The sequence below is a fragment of the Centruroides sculpturatus genome, unplaced genomic scaffold (assembly GCF_000671375.1).
Source record: "Centruroides sculpturatus isolate CEXI.00-Female unplaced genomic scaffold, Cexi_2.0 scaffold31, whole genome shotgun sequence".
Taxonomy (NCBI): domain Eukaryota; kingdom Metazoa; phylum Arthropoda; class Arachnida; order Scorpiones; family Buthidae; genus Centruroides; species Centruroides sculpturatus.
Genome location: NW_019384496.1, coordinates 1,163,607 through 1,185,356, shown reverse-complemented (window position 1 = coordinate 1,185,356; position 21,750 = coordinate 1,163,607). Strand labels below are relative to the sequence as shown.

Here is a 21,750-nt window from a genome sequence, read left to right as displayed (position 1 = left end):
TGCTAATTATTTATATATATATATATATATTATTATTATTATTATTATTACTGTTTTTTTATAGCTGCCTGTCTTGCTTGTGGGAATTTTGTGATGTGTTATCCTGAAGAATCTCGGTATATATACATAACTCTAATTAAGTTGATTTGACAAAATAATAAAATGCTTAATTTTGCACAGCTTCTCAATGGAATCCTTGTATCCAATGTTTTTCCGGAATCTACATGATTGTATATCATCAGTTAGGCAAGGTGCAGCAACTGCACTTGCAAATGTAGTTCAAGCTTATGGTAAGTCAGTATTTATTTAATATAGGATAATCAACAAATTACGTAATTCAAAATTCACTCACTATATTTTGATCAATAGATGATGTTTTGTGTATAAATTGTGTATAAAAAAGCATAATCAGATACAGGCTGAATCACATCTATTTTGTATGAATTAAGGAATATTTCAGAAAAATTATGTACCAAAACTGTATTATAGCATTTTCTCAGTGCCAAATTATTAACCTATTCCCTGGAATTTCTGACATATCTCGAGTCGCCGCGACCTAATGACCTTGACCTGTGGACTGAAGATATCTTGTTTCAGCATCAGATGTTTTTGAAACTAAATGTCACTAGTCGTTATAATTTTTATATTAAAATTAACTTCCAAAATATAATTTTTTTTGTTTTTACATTTATTAATATATCTGTTTTTGTTTGTGCAAAATAAAAAAATAATTTCGGATGATACAATAGCCACGATTTTTTTTTTTTTTCAAAAATGTGTAATTTTCATTAGGCTTAACATCGACAAAAATCCAGCATGGCATGACATACAATGGAGAAAAATTTCAACATGGGGTAGGTTAATGCCAAAATTATGTTCAATAAGTGAAGATGATTCTAAAGTTCATATTAAAAAAGAAAACTAAAAATACAAATCTAGAAGATATAAAAAAACAGTATTGAGAATAAATCATCAAATAAATCAAAATCTGTTACAAGGTGTAATAGGTTTAACAATAATGTATTGATTACTGTACTTTATGGCATATAAGTTGTACCCCACTTTAGTACAGAAATTCAGAATATAAAGGTATAGATTTTACTTATAAAGAAAATTTAGAAATTGATGACAGAAGACAAGAAAAATACAAACAATAACATTAATGTATATATTTTTTATCAACTTGGACATTAATTATTAATAGGACAGTAATACTGGTTTTTAAGTTTTTATGCAAGAATTGAGGAAAAAATTCTTAAAGAAAACAGACTTTCTTTATTGAGCTACCTGGTAGCTCAATAAAGAAATTTGAATACAGAAATTTAATTTTAAAGGGGAGACTATCCACATTTTGGATAAGATAATTGAATCCTTTTTCTTTTATAGAATTATCGCAGAGAAATTTGCATGTATTGTAAGGATGATCAGCTATTGGATGCTTTTCACGTGATTGCTAAATGCTCTAAGTTAGAAAAAATTCGGGAAAGTGTGTTTGGAACTTCTATTATTCCGTTGGAGAATTTTTTGGAACTTATTACTAATATAATGATCCCTTGTACGGAGTGACGTACATCGTTGTTTATTTTGCATATTGGAGTATTCGTTTTTGCCGAAAGGTGGCATTTGTTTTTTCCTTAAAAGTGTGCTTGTGGCTAAGAAGTGTTGGGAGACTATCCACATTTTGGATAAGATAATTGAATCCTTTTTCTTTTATAGGTGGGTGTAATTAATGTTTTTTTCTTTATATAATGATGTTTTTGGTTGGATAGTTCTCCCCATGATGAATTTTGTTATTATGTTATATGTTTATATTTGGATATTTGGCTTTCAGATATTTATTTTTGATGTTTATAATAATACTTGTATAATTTTTGTTTTGATTTATGTATATGTTAATTTTCTCTGTAATAATGGATGGATTATGATATTTTTTCGTAATGTACATGTAACGAATTATTGTATACCCCGCATCATGGACTCTGCCTAGTATGTCTAAATAAATAAATAAATAAATAAATTTTAAAAAATGTTCTTGAAAACTATGAACCTTGATCTGTTGAGTTTATAATTATCATTTGGAGGGGAAAAAAATTTCAGATACAGATTTTGAATTGTAGTTCAATTTTGTATGAGTTATTATGTAAGACATTCAGATTTTATATAAATATTAGTAGAACAGGAATGAAGTTTTTGAGTCTGTATGCCAAAATAGGAATATTTATAAAATAAAATAAAATTTATTCATGTCAAAGTTTTGAGTTCAGAAAATTATTTTTAAAGAAATGAAGTGAATAGACTTTAATTAGAATGAATTAAATAAAGAAAAATATAACTGAATATAAAACTGAAATTAAATCATGTAATTTTAATGTTATCTACATGATATTTACTTGATCACAATGACTGTTGAACTAATTTTGGAGTACTTGATATTCTATATTGAAAAGTAATAATAAGCATAATACAATGATTGCATTATTCTGTTATTTATGATTAATATTATTATTCTAAACATTATACAATGTAAAAGAAATGAAATCATACAATAAAGCATGTCAAGCAAATTTTTCTGGCATGCCACAGGCTTGCCAGAAAAATTTGTCTCTGGACTAGATGCTCTGTCCCTTTATGAAGATTACTAAATTTTTATACTAGTTGAATAAATTTGCAGAATAAGAATTTTTTATTTTATAAAATTTCTCAAACAATGAAAAAATATTTGAACATTAATATTATTTGATATTAAAAATTTGTGCTTTTGTAAAAATAAATAAATACTTTTTACATGATACTTTAAGATATTGAAATTTAAATAAATTGTAAAATTCTTTGTAGGATAAAATCTTCCACTTGTATGTTAAATGTAAAAAAAAAAATATTAATTAGAAAATAAGACTTCTAAAATTTTAAAGCTTTATCTTCTTAATTCTGTAATTTATATTTATTTAATATATACTTTAATATTTACTTTTCATTTTTTTAAATTCATTTTTCAGGTGCAGAAGCATTTTCAATTGTTAGTAAAGAAATTGAAAAGGGTTTAAATAGTGTAGAGAATCAACCATCTGAATCAGAGAAATATGCAAGTTTTGATAAAGGTCTTTCAACTTTTAGTGTTGTAAAAAAATTGAGAGATAATGATATGGAATTACATACAAATAAACAGGTTAATAAATTTCCTTTTAGATATATATAAAAAATTTTAAAATATAATGTTTATCTTTTTGACCAATGTAAAACACTTAAAATTTATTTTATAAAACATTATATTTATGTATATCATAACGCATTTTGATTTTTATTTAGATGTATTCTTGTGGATCTTTGGCTCCAAAAATGGGTCGAGGTGGTGGCTGCTCTGATCATAAATTTTATAAACCATCTGAGCCTTGGGAATTTGCTGATGGGTAGTATTACTTATATTTTGTAAATATATCAATTATTATTTGTATGATTATACCAATGAGCTAGGATATGCTACATAGAGTGGCTGTAGTGATGCCATGTTGGAAGAAAATTGAATGTATGTCTACCATTTTCCTATTAGTCAAAGGATGTGGCATTTGTGTTGTGTAAAGGCAACAAGCTCTAAAATATTCAATCTCATTGTGTAAAAGTGTGCAAAGGAAAGGAATAGTTTTAACTCTTAGCTAAAATGGTACAAGTCAAAATGACCCAACTTAGATATTTACTTTCAAAATTAAAAAAAAAATACAAGATATTTCTTTCTTTTAACCCTTTATTTAAATATTTCCAAACAAGTCAAAATATTCTGTAGTAATAAGTTCATGCATTTATAAACATTCTTAATTTTACTTTCCTGACTGTTATATATACATAATAAGGATTCATTGGAATCCTTTAAATTTAATTCTCAGAGATTTTTTGTAAATCTCCACATTTTAAGACTTTCTGAACCAAAAAAAAAGACAAAAAAATATTCCATTTGTGTGTATTGGTGTCTATAAGAAACTAAATTTGGCATGATAGCTTGTGTATAAGGAGCATTGATGCTCCTTATTGATTTAATAGCATCAATACTCTTTATTATTTAATCGCATCATAGCTCCTTAATATTAAAGGGATAGGGAGATAGAGGGTTGTCATGTGTTATATCTTGAGAGAGGTAGGACTTAATGAAGATGTTATTTGTTATTAACATTCACAATTTTTTTTTAACCCATCAATACATTCAAAACTAAGCTTTTTGCCATTTGATGATGATTAAAAATATAAAAAGTTATAAGTAAAGGTTTCTTCTGATAGTGAGAGTATTTATCACGTCTTTCTTAATTATCCACAATTAACAGACTAAGATTAAAACAGTTCACTTTATTTCATCTGTTTAACAATGCATTTCAGATTGGTAATTTTCCAATCCCTCCTCAGGCTCACGGTTTTGGTGTCTAAGGTTATTTCTACAACATAACAAACAAAAGGTTAATTCATGTTAATATATTTTTGTTATCCAGAATGATCCATATAGTGCACAATTTGTACACATCCTAATGGTGCAATTTCTACATATCAGTCTCTTTCACTTACTGACATGTTTTCTTTCTCTATTTTTTATGGGAAAATGCAACACTTCTTCCATTTCTCATAATTATTAGCTCCTTATTACCTCTTAGAAGAATTTTTTAACTTCACCTATGTGGTTCATAACATGACAAAGGTCAAAATGTAATTTTTCATTGTAAATATTTTTACAGGTTAAAATAAAAATTTTCACAAATAAACTATAACTATAATAAAAACACAAGAACACTGCTTATATTCTGCAAAAGAAAAAAACACTGTCCGAAAAAAATCAATAATGTATGGATGATGATTTGAGTATGGTACAGATCAGACTGACCTGAGTACACTATAAATAAACAATTATATAGTTGAGAGTAAAGCCCTTCAAGACCTGGCTCATACTTAGATTATAAAGATATTGTTATATTGAGGGTTGAGTACTATTTTTACCACTTTAAACTCTGATCTTACCTTCTTTATAATAATTAAATAAAATCTAAAATATAGCTAAATTTGAGATTAAACAATCTAGATTTATATCACTTATCTAATTGCCTAAATTTCAAATCTAGCAAACAAACAAAAAATCTAGATTTAATGAGAAAAATAATTTTAAAGTGACAATCCTGCCCTACACGTGGTATAGACTTCAATGTTTTGACTTAAAGTAAGATGGTAGTCAATAGTACCCGTCATTGCCACCAAGAATACTGTAACCATGGTCACAGCCACTCTATGTAGTATATTCTAGCTTGTTGGATTATACATTAAATTACATTTTTACTTAATCAAGATACATGGTTATGCAATATGTCAAATGAATATGGTTCTGCATTTCCTTTGATTGCAGATATTTACATGTGGCTGTGATAAGATTAATGCAATGAATTATTAATAGTAAGCATATTCATAACTTACAAAGTAGCATCTATATATATGACCCATTCAACAGGTGTCTATCCAGCCGTCCCGTAACTGTTTGATAACGGACACTAGAGGCACCCTTATCGTGTGTCATATTTCAAACATTCAAATTAAATTAACAATTTTAATTATTATTTAAATTAACAATATAAATTATTATTATTCATTTGGCCAATAAATTATTATTTGGTCAATATAACAATATAAAGAATTCAGTATATTTGTAATAGGAATTTATTATTGTCATGGAATGCATGTAATGTTCACTAGGGGGCGAATAACGAAAAACCGGATAGGTTTGAATCACTAAGTAAGACAATAAGGTTTGAAATAATTAAGGTAATATTTTAATATCTATTAACCCATTCAACGGGTAATGGCAATTTGTAAATAACGCCCACTAGTTGATTTATAATGTATTGATATGAAATGAAAATGGTATTTCTTAACAAGTATTAATATTAAATTATTTTTTACTTTAAATTTAAAAAGTTGTTATTATAGCAAAACCTTACTAAGTCAAACTGCTTTAACTTAAAGCTGTCAACAGAATACACAGTATAAAGGATTTTTCATATACTTCTTGTTAAAGTCAAAGTTTTTGGTACTTTTAACACAAACCTATTTCCCTGCGTTCCCTCCATCCTTTGATAAGTTTGTAATCTGCATTTTTCTTAAATTCCATTTGAATAAAGACAATCAAGATAAACACACACTACAACACCATGCCATTGCAACTTTGCATTGACATCCTTTTACTGACACAGTATGTTACCAGCATTCTGATTAGGACACAAAGGGGGCATCTTGACAATGCACTCAAAAGTTCCATAAACTGTATACAATTTTTTAATCATTCTATTAAAATATTCTTGAGAAACTTCTTGATAATGGAAAATTTATGGCCATGAAAAAAATCAGAGATTAAACTCATTAACTTGAAACTGTAACTCAACTTTAACTTCTTAAACTTTGACTTAACAAAGTTTTACTATATATTTTAATAAATAAGAGTGAAACATAAAGTATGAAGTAATTCTTATAAAGAATATAAAATTCACAATATTGCTACAATTGCTTTATGGCTACATATTATGTTGAAGTAACAGTGAAAGTTTTGAGACTAAAAAAGTTTAATATTACTTAATATTTTTGATAAAATATCTTCTGTACAGTACATTATAGAATTGTTCATATTAATAAAAATCCATCAGTTACATATTGAAAATCTTCCATTTAATTTCATTATAGACATACATGATTGATTTTTTCAAAGTAAATTAATTTTTTCACAAGTTTCTTCAGTGAAATGTATAAATTTTTAATTCTACCTTAATAACTTAGAAGGGGAAATACTGATCTTTTTTCAAATATTTTCCTAACTCTAAGAAGTGAAAAAGTGAAATGGCTTTTTTTTGTGCAGATATGCTTTGTAAATTGAATATTTTTATGAATTTTATATAGCAATACAGTCAACTCATGTTAATATGAATTTCTAAGAGAACAGTAGTTAGTTTGCTTAATCAAAAGTTCATATTAATGAATTTCAGGGTCAAGGATGAGGCTGTATAATTTAGGGAGTTAAGTCTTAACAGACAATCAAAATCTCTAAAATATAATACAGTACAGTGATACCTCAATTTTTGTTGATAATTTGTCCAAAAACAACCAGCAAAAACTAAGGCAAATATTTCCATATGAATTAATGTAAATCCAATTAATTCGTACTAGACACTCCAAAATACATACCAAAATACATTTTATAGAGAATAAATACAGTGTTTAATACTAAAAACAATAAGAAATTAATATAAAATGAATATAAAAGACTAATGTAAAGTATAAATGAACATTCAACATGGCATTCAAAGGGCTGCTGGCTATGGAAACTTTCTTTGGTACCATGATGGAACTAAAAAAGGGGGGAATCATTGGAATTGTTTGGCTAGACATGCAGGTTAATGTTCACACAGACAGACAAAATAATCTTTATTCAGCTTGATACCACTAGGCACAATTGGGAAGAAAATGCAGAGCTTGCATCTGTGAAACATGCCAAGTGAAGTAACCAAATAATACCAAAGAAAATAAACATAAAAAGAAAAATTGCATATATACAAGGAAAATAAGATAGGATGAGTTAAACAGACATTGTGTAAAATCAGTGATACAATGAATAAGCAATATGATTCACGTGGAGACAGTTTAACATACTATATACAAAGCAGATAGAATCGTGTATATACAAGGAAAACATAATGGTAATGCTCACACAATGAGAAACAACACCACACTGAACAGGAAACACACTTTGTTTTCACAAAATTAGCAGCGAGATCACATGGGCACGCTGATGAAAACAGACACAAATTTTTTGAGAAGATTGATGAAAACTGAAGTCAATGAAAACCATGGTATTACTATATTTTGAATTAATTTGCTAAATAAAGTTAAATAAAATTAAATTTATTAACAAAAACAAATTCTAAATGATTTTTCATATTAAACAAAATGAGGAGGAGATGATATTCACCATTTAAGTGTGTAGTATAGTATATCAGAGTGGTTAAACAAAACAAAGCTAAAAGAAATTCATAATTTTTTCCTGTTGAAAATTATTTTAAAAATTAGAAAATATCTTTGGTGCCAAAAGAGTAAAAAGAAAAAACAAATTTGGCACAACCTGGCATCACCATATGTGCTCCCCAATATGCAAACTAGCACATACTTGCATGGGACCACATCCATATAAAGAGGTGGGTGTCCTTAAACTTTAACCCCTATTTTCTGAGTACAGTAGAATGGTCTGCCAAAACCAGATGTTTGAATTCCTCTCAATCAGAGATCAAACCCATCTTTGTTTATTAGGAGAAAATCTATTCTACTTAAAACAGAACATTTATTACAGTACTAATTTTTATTGTTCATGTCAAAAACTGTAAAAAGCAACCATAAATGGAAATAGGATTATATCTTACGGCTATGGAGTTAATTCACAATTTTGTTTAGTGAATTCTGGTAAAATTTTTGTTCGCTTTATCACATGAAAATTAACATTGTGACAATGACGTTTTGCCAGGGTGATGGCAAAATTAGAATTTATTGGCGTTTGCTGTAAGGCAAGTTGACTGTATGTATTCAATACAAGATAACTAAACCAAAAATACATATTACAATAATTACAAATGTATCATTATACCTGGCAAAGGAAAAAATTTTTTTATATGATTATATCTGATAAAAGTGTATGTATCAAATTGATTGAGATTTCTAATGCATTTCAAAAATTTTCAAATAAATCTAACATTTTCTTTAATAACTATGGCCAACTCAAATGCACTGGTTTGCATTTGTTCACTGTAATCATTGCAATGTGTATCATCCCTTTAATTACTTTTTAAGGAGTAGACACTGCCATATGTATTCCAAATTAAATTTTGTTATGCAATCTATGTCTGCAACTTATAAATAAAAATATCTCAGCACAAAAACTCTTTCACTTTTTCATCTTAAGAAAAATTTGAAAAATTCAAGCATTTCCATTTGAGATGCTTCTCTTATTATATCAAATAATTTTTATATTTTATAATAATTTTCTGTTGTTATATTATTCTTATTGATTATATTTCTTATGACAGATGTATTCATTTGGTTGCAGTGTTATCTCAAAACACAGCATTTTCAAAGGAAATCATAAAATTTCTTGATTTGATAACAAAAGCAGTGAGTTATCGACATTATACACATCATTTATCTCTCCTGGAAACATTATGTCAACAAGTAAGATACATATTTTTTACTATACAGTAGTTAAAATTTTTCAATTTCAAATTACCTTTCCCATCATACCATTTTCATGTTATCATCCTTGATTCTTATTTAAACTTATAGCATTACTATTTATTATTACTATTATTTATTCTTAATCATTATCATTATTTTCATTACTATTTATGTTTTGTTATACTTATAATAAAAGTCATTATTTAAATATTTTAAAAAATTGTACATTTTGTCTTCATTTTATCAGTTTAGAATAAGACAAAATTATTAATTAATAACAATTTTTGTATCTGTTTACATTAGTAAAATTGTAATGATTAAGAAGTGGAAAATTTGTTAGAAATGATAACAGTTATTCTTAAATATCTTTAAATCCTCCAATTAACTAATCCTTAAAAAATTAATTATCTTTAAATTTAAAATAACATAAGTTACTTGAAAATTAAAAAAAAAATTTTATTATTATTGTTGCAAATGTCATGCTCAGCTGATACTGGTGCCAAGTGCTATGCTGCAGTAAAGTCAAAATATAGCTACCCAAACAAGTGTAACATTAAGTTGTATCATTGGTATGTGTGTCAACTTCTAGAAACTTCCTAACAATGTGACATATTGTATTTAAAAGCTCAGAGTGTAAGTTTAAAGGTATGTGTTACTGAAGCTATAACTCTGTGTCTGCCAGAGTTATAGCTTTATGTAATCTTGATGTTTCTTATTTTTTGTGGAAAACTGTCAGTGTCAGAATTTGTAATGCAGGTTGACTATATTATTTAGGCCATGGCCATTTTCTTTACAAGGAAGAGTTAGTGTTTCTACATATGATTTTGGATGATATTGTTTATACTTAGCAAGTGTTGTTCTTGTTTTCCTTTGGAGATGCTCGAGATCTGTGCATATCCAGTGTATAACTCCAAAAGAATAAGTGAGTACAGGGACAACTTATGTGTTAATAGCTTTAATAGTATGTTTTGCATCTAGGTATGTTCTTAGTACTGCATGTAATCTGTTCTGATATTTGAGTGTTAATCTTTGTTTTATCTGTGCATGTTCTGTAAGTTTGGCCTGTTGGAATCCTAAATATTTGTAAAACTTGCCTTCTTCCATGGATTCGATTTCTCCACTTCTGAGTACAAAGTCTCCTTTCTTCCGAACTTCTTCAATGTGTAGTGTTTTGCATTTGTCTAGACCAAATTCCATTCCATTTTTACATCATTTGAGTTTGTATGTGTACTTTGTAAGAGATGATGAAGCTGATTTTGTGTGTATGTGTAAGTTTGATATCATCCGTGTACGAGGTGTAATAATGTGAACTGTTATTTTGTTGTGTCTGATATTGTAACCATTTGTGTTTTGTTCAATGTGTTAAAGGGTTAAGTGCAAGGCAGAATCAAAGAGGACTCAAGGAATCTCCTTGAAAAATTCCTTGCTTAATGTATATTTGATTTATTTTTATGTGAGTGTTATGGAGGTTAAGATGTAATGTTCTCCAGTGAAGCATGGTAAAACCAAGGGAACTAATGAGCATTTTGTAGATGCAAAGTGTGTGCAGCAGCCAAGTGTGTGACACTGTCAAATACTTTTCTGTAATCAATGTATGCCATATGTATGTTTCTGTGTTGCTTATGAACTTGCTGTAGGATAACAGAGTCAACGAGTAGTTGTTCTTTGCAACCTTTGTGATTTTTACAGCAGCTATTCTGTAAGAATGTTGTGTATTTTGTTTGCAATGCAAGAGGCAAGAATCTTGTAAAGTGTTGAAAGACATGTAATTGCTCTGTACTATGCAGGGTCTTTAGTGCTGTTGTTTTTTTGGTTTCATATAGGTGATGCCCTGCATGAGAAAAATTGGCATGTCTGTTGATGATATAAGTTAAATGTTTAGCTAGTTCCTGGTACAGGGATGTCTATTTTTTGTACCAGAAATTGTGAATGTTGTCCAGTTGTGTGCTTTCTGCATTGTGCAATGGACGTCTTATGTATTGATTTCAACACAATGTATACTAGTGTAAAGTACTATATTATTTTTCCGACTTTTCCAACGATTATCGACACAACTGTGTGCCAGAAATAGCCATTCCCTAACTGGTACTTTCCGCGGATTCGCGTTAGTGTGCCAGGCCTGGACTTTTAGCGTGCATCGAAATTAAATAATGACCAAGTTTGTCAATAACAAATCAAATATTTAATAAAAATTCTAATAATAATTATATACAATATTTAGTAAAAATCAAATAACAATTTATTCAATGAAAATCAATAAGAATCAACCCGACCAAACTCAGATCAATCTATTTTCTAACTTAATTCTATTCCCCTTTGGAATTTGACAAAATCAAAGACTTAATTTATGTACAATAATTCTTATGAACTAAAGATCCCAAATGTCACCTCAATATACTAGGAACCTATTTCCTCAACTCTCAAGACTTTCTCTATTCGTCGATCCACAAATCGAATAACTTCAAAATCGCCTTGGAACTACTTTATCCTATCAGACACCTCTCTCTCATTTGCTGCTACGAAGCTCATGAAGCTCGTTGCTAACAGAAGCTCACCTTGGTCATCTTCACTTGACATTCGGACTTTATACTGTGAGGTGACGTCACAATTCTGAATGCAATCACTCCCCTCATTTACATACTTATTTGCTAACAAACTTTTTTCTGTTTGTCTGGCAGCCTATTTTCCAACAATACTCGCTAACCTTTAACATTATTCTTTTTGACTATTTTCGGGTTGTTTTTATTCTTTAAGGTTTAGTGAGTCCCTAAGTTGTGCTTGTGGGGTCTCCCCCTTTTCTTGGTGCAGACTTACTTTTTTCCACTCAGGAGCGCAAGTGTGAGCGAGTTTTTCTACGGCGCTTTTCTCTCGTCGATGAGTTGGTTTCTCTTCTAATTTCAAGTTTCTAAGGTGAATAGTGAGGAAACCTTCGTCCTAACAAAACATAAACCCCAAACAAAAATATAATAAAAAGCAAAAATAAAAGTAAATAAAAATAATGCTCGGACTTGGTTCCTTACACCAGGTGTGTCCTGCATGTCTTTGCTCTCTTCTTTGATCCAATCTGCATGACAGCAGTAGACCGAAAAGAAGATCAATAATTTGTGAGTTCTCAGTTGGCATGTCATTGTGTTGGGAATCAGTAGTGGATTTGGTATTAACTTGCCTGTAGATGTTTTTCATTGTTTGTGAATAATTTTTGTTGTTTCCATACAGAGTAAATTTTGTATTATTTGAATTTTTGTGTTTTGGCTGCAAGTTTGTTTCAGTGTGTCTATGTATTCTGAGATGTGGACATTGTGTTGATTGTGCTTAATGTATGTTTTAATTTTTGAAAATCTTTTTTAGTTATTTCATTAATTTAGGTGTTTTGTTGTTAGCATATTTTGTCAGCCTGCCTAGCTGCTGTCTAATATTGTTTATTTGTGTTTCTATTCTTCTTTGCCAGGCAAACTTCTGAAGGGTTTTTGATTTGTATGCTTCTTTCTCACTGTGGATGCAGTTTTAGTCCATGGTAAGTCACTACTGTGACTGCACCAGCATAGACAAGTGTGTGAATGTCTGAGAGAATAGAAATAGAATGAGAACAATCTGGTAATATGTAAGTGTTCACATACAGTGTTTTCCCTAAATTTACAGGCACTTAACCCTGCACAATGGCCACGTTATGCGTGGCTATTGTGCAGGGTTAGTGCCTGTAAATTTAGTGATTGCTTCTTGGAAAAGAAGAGAGAGAGAGTATGAATTAAACCTGAATCTATTTCATGCAGTGAAGAAGTGTTGATATTGTCAGCTTCAGTGAAAATAGTGGTGGTAGGAACAGTATTGTCAATGCATGTATCTTGATGATCCTGATAGGTAATGAGATTGTTGTTGATGTTGGGAGTATTTGTTTGTTGATTTAATTGTTCTGGAATTTGTTGTTTGATATGTTTTTGTGTTATTTGTGGTATAAGGTTGTTATGTATAATTGTTCTTTTTTTGATCAACAACTCTTTGTATAGTGACTGTGAGATGATAATGTTGTGAAAATAAGTGATGTAACTGTTGTCTGTATGCTGTTATATCTATTTTGAGTATTGTGATGGTGAAGTAAGTATGGATGATAAACTCGTTCATTTCTGATGTCCATTTCATCCGTTGGCATGGTTTACCTGTCTGGCAATGACTGCTCCATATTTATTTCACAAAGTACAATCCATATTAGATAAGGTTTATTCCTTGATATATAAATTCTGTAATCTCCCTTATATTGATAACCCTGATGTTGCTAGAATTTGCCTTGGTCTACCCAATCTCTCAGATCATTTGAAATATTCCAACCACATACTTTGTTATAAATATTTTAATGGTCAAATCTCAAATTACTGGCTAAATCTTTGCATACCCACTGCAAGAACTCACGATAATTCCTGTTTTTTCACCCCATTCTATTGCCTTGCAATTTTTTATTGCATAGGATCTATGAAATAAAATACTGGACTACTGGAAATACATGTGAATAGAACAGTATTTATATTGCAATTCCAATTTTTTTAAAGCTATATATTATAAAGAATGGATTTACACTTAATGTAATTGTACTTTTGCCTTGTTATTTATTAATGTTACATGGTACTTTTACCTTGTTATTTATTAATGTTTATTATTTTATTGGGGTGTTTTTTCTTTTTGTTTTACTGGGGGTGGAAACCAACTGTTTTAGACATTTCCTAATGTAGATATAAATAACGCAGACTTAAATGATATTACAGAATATGTAAACAAATTATTACTATATAGACAATATAAATTGATAAAGAAAAAATCAGGGCTGTGGAGTCGGGGTCGTGGAGTTTTGGTGTTTTAGCCGGAGTCGGAGTTGGATGGTAAGGAAGAGTCAAAGTTGGAGTCGGTAGATTTTTACGCGACTCCACAGCCCTGGAAAAAATACATACATACATAAGTATGAGTCATAGTTCTGTAAAAATTAATAAAATGAGAATAAATTACATTAATGTATTGAAATTTTTTTTTAGCTACCCAATATTGCCCGTGGAATTGGGAAAAAAGCATTTAAGCTTCATTTGGAAAATTTTTTGGACGACATATTCTATAGCTTGGTAAGTTACTAATTGAAAATATATAATTCATTAAAAATTTATTTATAAATCATTTCCCTTCCAAATTGCTATTGTTAACACAAGATGATCACTGCAAATATATCTGTTGCAACACATTAAATTTGTTTTTGTGAAATTGAAGGAAATATTTTAAAAATATTAATTTTTCCACTGTTTATCCTTATGCTTCAAAAACAGTATAATAATAATAATAGAACATAAATCATATATTACAAAAATACTAAGAATTAAATCCTATATTTTATGATTATAAATTTTCAAAATTAAAAAATATTTTTAAATAGTTACATGTGTTTAAAAACCAGATCTTCTTTGAAATAGTTTTTTTTTCTATAATAATGTTATAAGAATTATAATAATTGCATTTTTCTTCAAAAAATTAAGAGAGCCTTTATTATTATATCAGGACAGTGATTCCCAAACTTTTTTGAGCCACCACCTCCTTGGTTCCATAACTTATAACCAACACTCCTATCCTATCTTCCCTTGTGTGAGAAAGGCTTGGAAATATTCTTAGAAAAACTTTTCTATGAACTTCACACTTACTGTACATTGTTCTCCACATCTGGAAACCATTGAACGCAATGTTTCTTTTACCCATTTTAAGAGGAAAGGGGAAGGTTGTCAGTGACCACAACCCTCACCTATGATTACTATTCAGTACCCTGCCTCCAACACATCCTGCCACTCACTTGCTTCTTTCATCCACTTTCAAAACCAGTCTTAGGGTGGTAGATTAACAAATAATATACACTGTAATCTTAATTGGTTTTATTTAAAAAATTATTTTGATTAGCTTTTATATTTCATTTTGTAGCATATTTATTTTTGCTTCATTATTAATTCTAAACTTTATTCCATAATTGACATTACTAAACAGTTTGTTTTTTTTATGCCTACTAAAGAAATAATAATTGCTATGAACTTTTGCAATAGTCATGGATAAAAAATAAGAAACACATTAATTGAAAATATTCCATAAAAAAATAAGAGACTTGAAAATTTTTTTAAAATATTTCTGTATTTCAGAGTAGTGAAAATCCTTTAACATCAAGTGCTGCAAGTCAATGTCTTAATCAGCTGTCCACATTTTTAGGACCTTCGATCTTAAGAGCTCGTGTGGAACAACACAATCCACAGTAAGTAATAATACCATTCTGTTCAAAATATATTACAGCATACTTCTTGTTAAAAATTTGAGATTTTTACTCTATTTGTAAAGTGTTAAGAAACTAAATTGACAAGAAAGTGGAATTTTTTTTGATAAATTTGTTTACTGTTCATATAAAATTTATCTCATTTGCATCAAAACTAATGGCATATTAGAATTTATTTACATGTATATATTATAAACAAATCTTCATTTGAAGTATGAATTGAAAAACTTTTTCAGAACTACACAGCACTCCTGATTACATAGAATTTATCATTTTAAACAGAAATATATGAATAAACATCTCATATTAAACTATCAAGATTAATTACTGATGCATTTTGATTAAAGAATGAATTTACATGCATATTTTCTATTTGTTTTTTTTCATTTTATAAAACTATTTGTTCAAACTATTTTTATTGTTGCAAATATATCATCTGGATTAAGTGATATTTTTTACTGATGAATTTTATCAATAAATAACCAGGTGAAATATTTTCTAGATTTGCAACTTTCAGATGTATTTTATTACAATGAAAATGTTTCAATAATCCAAGTTCTAACTTGAATTTGTGGTTAATTTGAAGTGAACCATTGAATTTATAGAAATAATGTAAAAATTCCTCTTTAATTCAAATTTGTTTTGGATAATTTGAAGTAGAATTGTGAGAAGTTTATGAAAAATCATCTGCAATATTTAGATAAAATGTGTGTTTATGAATTAACATTTGTAACATTGATTGGAAAATTCCAGAGTATAGTATGCAGAACATTTCTTAACTTCAGCTTATTTTAAAATTTGCTTTCTAACTCAGAGTGAGGTTGAGAACAGTTAAAGCATATCTGAAGTTTCCAAAGTTAGATGGTCATTAGATACAGGTACAGTAGTTAAAAAGTTATTACCTCACAAAACTGGACAAAACACTTAGTATAGACACCAACAACCTTGATTCAGCAATAGGTATAATTCTTCAAAAACAAAAAAAAATGAACATTTTCAATCTTCTCCTAAGATCTGCTTCAGACAAAATGTATATTCTAAATTGGAAAAGATTTTATTTTAAAATGTACTTTCAAATGTATGTTTTGTTTTTTGGAGAATTATACCTATTGCAGGACCAAATCATGGTTGTTGGTATCTATGCTGATAGGTACAGTAGTTTTAATGCTAATGTTTTTTCACCAGATAAACCTGTTAGAATGCTTGTGTACTGTACTGTATATTCAGTATCTAGAAAAAGATTATAAAACACTCCAAAAAAACAGTACTTTAATTGCCTAATTTATTTAGCCAACTTCCACTAAATTTTTTTGTAATTTTACTTCATAAAATACACTGACAGATTTTGCAATTGAATTTGTAATTGGTTTAATTGTGTTAAACTATGTTTGTGAATGTATGATGTATAGAAAACTACATATTCTTACACCTATATGTGAGCCATTCAGCCAAATTAACTCCTTTATTACTGTAACTTTTACATTTTTGCATAATTAATCATTATTCCAAGGATATATGTCATAGATAAAAGTTCTGCTTGTAATAATACATACTACAATGATTTTTAAAATTCCTTTTAAATTTAAACAAAAGATGTATATTATTTTATCAATTCTTCTACTTTTTTGTTTTGTGGAGTTAAATCAATTAACAAATGAGCAACTCATGTTACATACATGTACACTACTATATAATTCTTGGTTTACATCATGTCCAAACCACCCATTCTCTGTACAAATCAACAGTCAGTTCAACTATTCAAAATTTCAGGCTTTCTTAAAAAGATGTAGTGAAAAAGTATTGTATTTAATTTAAAAAATAACATAATACAATACAGTACCTGTACTGTAATGAATACTAATAAATTGTTATAGTACTATATGTTTTGATGCCAATATTCAAATCGCTCAATTTTTTTGGTGGTCTCTTCAAACTTGATATTTGAATTATCCATATTCTGCAGAGACTATTCTGAAATTGTAGTAGTTATACCCATAATTTGTTATTTCTGCTATATTGTATACACAATTTTTTGCTAAGAATTATATATTAATGTATATGTTTAAACAGGTTTATGAGAATATAGCAAGGTTCTAAGTGCATTGAGGAAAATCTGAGAAAAATTACAATGTGTTTTTTTTTTTAATTTACATTCTTTAATCCTAACATTATAATAATAATATCTGCATGAAATAAAACTCATTCAGAAAATTATCATCTGAAAATAAGCATGCTGGATTTGTGTGTTGCCTTTGAACTTGCTCATTCTCTTTTAAGCATGAGATTAGTTTGTCTGTAAATTGTATTAAGAAAATATTTATTTCATTCATTTCAGATTCTTACAACAGCTTGATGCAAATAGTCACATTGCAGGTTTATAAAAACTAAAGACTATTTATTTTTAGTAGAACATACAAATCACATATTTACAAAATCTTCATCAAATGTTTGATCAATAATCTAACCAATCCTTCATGTATTGACAAGTGGAAGGTGAAATTGCTCCTCCTTCATGACAGTCTTCAAATACCTATAATATTGGTAAGTCTATTTTAAAATTATGTTGTCACATAAACAAGAAAATTTTATTAAAACTCACTGGACAAACGCTACAAGGTATCCGCATCAATCCCGTACTCTGAATTAAAGGATCTATTGACCTGTAAAGATTTGTCATTCCATTTTTGTTGTGTGAAGTAGTGGCTGCTACAACTGTTTTTTCTGCTTTGCCATCATATATAAGTGAATCTAGAATATTTTCTATTTCATCCAGTTTCAGTTCAACCTTAAACAAAACATTAAAATTTATTATTAAATCTTTGGAAATATGTTTCTTGTATTGTATATATTGTACTGGATTTAAGAATACTATGCAATTTTGCTGTGTTTTTTTCTATTTCTGTAGTTTTTACATTCTATAATTATGATTTTATTTTCATTAATATTGAAAGATTATAAAAATGTGTATAAAACTAGCATAACTGTTGATGAAATGTTGTACATTAATTAATTTGATGTTTCAATATTGCAAATAAAAAATTTATAAAAATATAAATCAGTATCATTTTTAAATATACTAAATTCACACAAGTAAGATTTATTTAGATATAATACAAAACAAATTACATTCCTCTGTTGTAAAAAAATGAAAATGCCCTGAAGGAGAAGACAAAGTAATAAAATTTTTCACTCTGATTTTTAAGAGTTCATACACACATTTGTACTCATTCACCAATAAATGTGATGATGAATGGCAGTGATTTGATTTTAGAAATCATTCATTCCATGAGAAATAGAATTATCCTTGTTCCTGCTTTATGATAACACTAGCTGTTACCTGCAGCTTTGCCTGCGAGGATTTTGCAAGCAAACCCCATTTATATTCAGTATTTCAACAACCACAGTAATTGTTATATAACACCTACCACTGAGAATGATGAGAACTGCCAAGAATCAAACGAACTGTTTTCAATTTGATGAATTTTGTGGAACATGTACAATTGTTCTATAATCAAACCAATAAGCAAAAAAAAATTCAAATTTAAAACGGTCCGAACATTTTTAAAATCAAAATAGATAACATTTCAGACATTGTTATATTTTTATCAATTTAATACACCTAAGTACTCAATGAAGACTAGACGTAGTTGAAAACGAAAAATTGCATCTAAAATAGTACAGTAGAAGCCGTTCTTCCGGTTAAGCCTTAATCCCCCTTGCGGGGGGAATTCCAAAAAATCCCTTCTTAGTGCACGTTTTCATGACGTAACCTAACTGTGTACCAAATTTTACCTCTTTAGGTTCAGCAGTTTGCTCTGGGCGATGATGAATGAGTCATTCAGTCAGGACAAGTAATTTTATATATTTAGATATAAGAATAAGTTCCTTTTCTTTATATTATTAAACAACTATTTACTCTTTACAAGGGAAGAATAGAAACAAAATTGAAAATGAATAAACAACAGTCATTAATGAATGATTAATGACATGAAAATATCATGCATCATTTGGACATCAACACTGTGAATAACACTTTTTTTTTTTGTCTCAAGCTCTGGCAAATTTGATTAGTCTAACCAGAAAATTATGAAGTCCTGGACAAAGCAATGATATTTTGGTTTAGCCAAAAATAATAAGAATAAAAATGCATAATTATTTTAATTTTCAACAAATTATTTACTAATGGCATTTAATATTAATTTATCACAATTCAATTTTTCCATTTTGCTATGCTTCAGAACCTAGTACAGTAGACCCCTATAAAACGGGTTCCTATAATTACGATTCCTACAAGACAGCGAAAAAATTGCGACGGTATCCGTAAAAAATGGTAAAAAAAAACTCCTATAATTACGTAAAATGTCATCGGGCAGCCAAACTACTTTCCGCGCCGTCAAGCGCCACACTACGGAGAGATTATCATCTGTACAGTATTATATATAAATTAGGTACTGTACATATAATTATATATTAATTATATGTACAGTATTAGGTATTGTATATATAATTATATATTAACTTAATTTATTGTAACTTTATTATAATTATATATATATTTTCCACCGCCTGGCGCCACGCTATGGAGAGTTTAGGCGAACTATCGTCTGTACAGTATGTAAATAGGTACCTTAAGTCTAATACAGTACTGTAATTTTATACATTTCTTGTGAAAGAAACATTTCTTATTCAACGGCGATTAAAATTATTTATATTAATGATGTCTCCAAAGTTCAACGAAGTTTTCGCAGAAAAATAACATCAGAAATCGCGGCCGCGGTTTGCTGAGCTGTTCCGCGACGAAAACAAGCTTGAGCAATGGCGATGTCGAATGGTGCACACTCGGTAAGTAATCCTACAATTTTTTGTTTATAGCGTAGTTTATACGGATTATTTCCAAAAAAAATATACGTATTTTGGAAATGTTGAGTCGGATTAGTCTAGAATTGATTAATTTTATGGAAGAAAACCTTTCAAACAGCCGTAGTCTGTAAACTTGACACATGTCGGGCTGTGATTGGAAAGACTCGTAAGAAATCGGATTCCTAAAGAATGGAACGTATCTACTGTCTTATAGGGGGGGTCGACTGTATATGCATCAATCATGGCACACAGAACAGTAGATTACCAACACACTGCACTACATTTTGCATTATTAATATTTTAATTTTACTAATAGATATTTTAATATAATTTGTCTGAAATTTTCATCCGTGCACATAGTAGCCTTGTTTTTCTATTGAAAGAGAGTAGTATGACTTATTTTTTCTTGTATACACAGCAATTTGGCTGGTGCTTTTTGTAGTTATCTGATCAATCACTACATAGAAATGAAGTAATGTAAAATAAAAGATAAAAAGGAAAACATGTTTTGAAGTTTAACACAATTCTTTTGTAACAAATCATTGCATATATATATGCAAATTGTGAAGAAGCAAGCTCTCCTCTCTTTCTGTTTTTTTAGTTATTATTTCCCTTCTTCCTCCAGTTCCCCGAAGGACCTTTTAACCCCTCGCCTTTCTGCATCACATCAAGAATTGACCTTCCCAAATTTCAAAGACATTTCAAACGATTGCCGAACCTCTCCCCTTGCAACCGGGGATGATTCATTTACACCTTCGTTACCATTTACAAAATAACTAGCCAATTAACAAAAACCTCACATCATTATACGATAGAGGGTAACCAAGAAGGTCACCTGCAAGTGGAGTCCAAACCAAACCAAACCACCCACTTCCTACTCCGTCCAATTCTAACAATGATAAAACTGATCAGATGACCCATCAAATGAACAATTATTACTAAGGTTGCATTACATACCCTAACCTTAGTTACCTCCAGCCATTAATTCTGTTAGTTTGACAACTGTTGTCACTCTTTCTAACTCATAAATTTGATAATACCAGATAGAAGTAATAAATATACCAAAATGTTTATATTAATTGTCAGAAATCGAAACAACCTCAGGCAAGTCGAACTTACATGGAATTGCATCAGAATGTTCCCCGATCTTCCTTCCCTCTGCGGGACGGGTATAAAAAGGGATTGTACTCGCACCTTGGGGCAATCACCAAAGGGAAGACACCAGCTAGGATCCTTTCGAACCCCTGCTCCGTGCTCTGACATACTGATTCCTCAAATCTTGATCGCCATGGCTAAAAAGGTAATCTTTTGGAGAACTCTAACTCTCGCTCTCTCCGTTATAGATTAACTTAGGCTAGTTGAACTTAAAAGATATTGGGCCC

General features: G+C 29.2%; 2 protein-coding genes across 3 annotated transcripts in view; one reads left to right on the top strand and one right to left on the bottom strand.

The window, feature by feature from the left end:
* LOC111621949 overlaps positions 1–17,983 on the top strand; it is a 91,092-nt gene extending 73,109 nt beyond the window's left edge. The window contains exons 10-17 of the mRNA XM_023364209.1: positions 65–116; positions 181–290; positions 2,997–3,166; positions 3,307–3,407; positions 9,084–9,225; positions 14,247–14,330; positions 15,381–15,490; positions 17,844–17,983. Of these exons, the coding sequence (XP_023219977.1) occupies positions 65–116; positions 181–290; positions 2,997–3,166; positions 3,307–3,407; positions 9,084–9,225; positions 14,247–14,330; positions 15,381–15,490; positions 17,844–17,889 (815 nt within the window). The 3' untranslated portion in view covers positions 17,890–17,983. The remainder of the gene's footprint in view (positions 1–64; positions 117–180; positions 291–2,996; positions 3,167–3,306; positions 3,408–9,083; positions 9,226–14,246; positions 14,331–15,380; positions 15,491–17,843) is intronic.
* The window catches only part of LOC111621950 (DNA-directed RNA polymerase III subunit RPC6-like), a 43,333-nt gene continuing 39,479 nt past the window's right edge, over positions 17,897–21,750 (bottom strand). For both annotated transcript variants that reach the window (XM_023364212.1, XM_023364211.1), the window contains 2 exons: positions 18,108–18,293; positions 17,897–18,038 (listed from right to left, as the gene is read on the bottom strand). In XM_023364212.1, the coding sequence (XP_023219980.1) occupies positions 17,961–18,038; positions 18,108–18,293 (264 nt within the window). In that variant the 3' untranslated portion in view covers positions 17,897–17,960. The remainder of the gene's footprint in view (positions 18,039–18,107; positions 18,294–21,750) is intronic.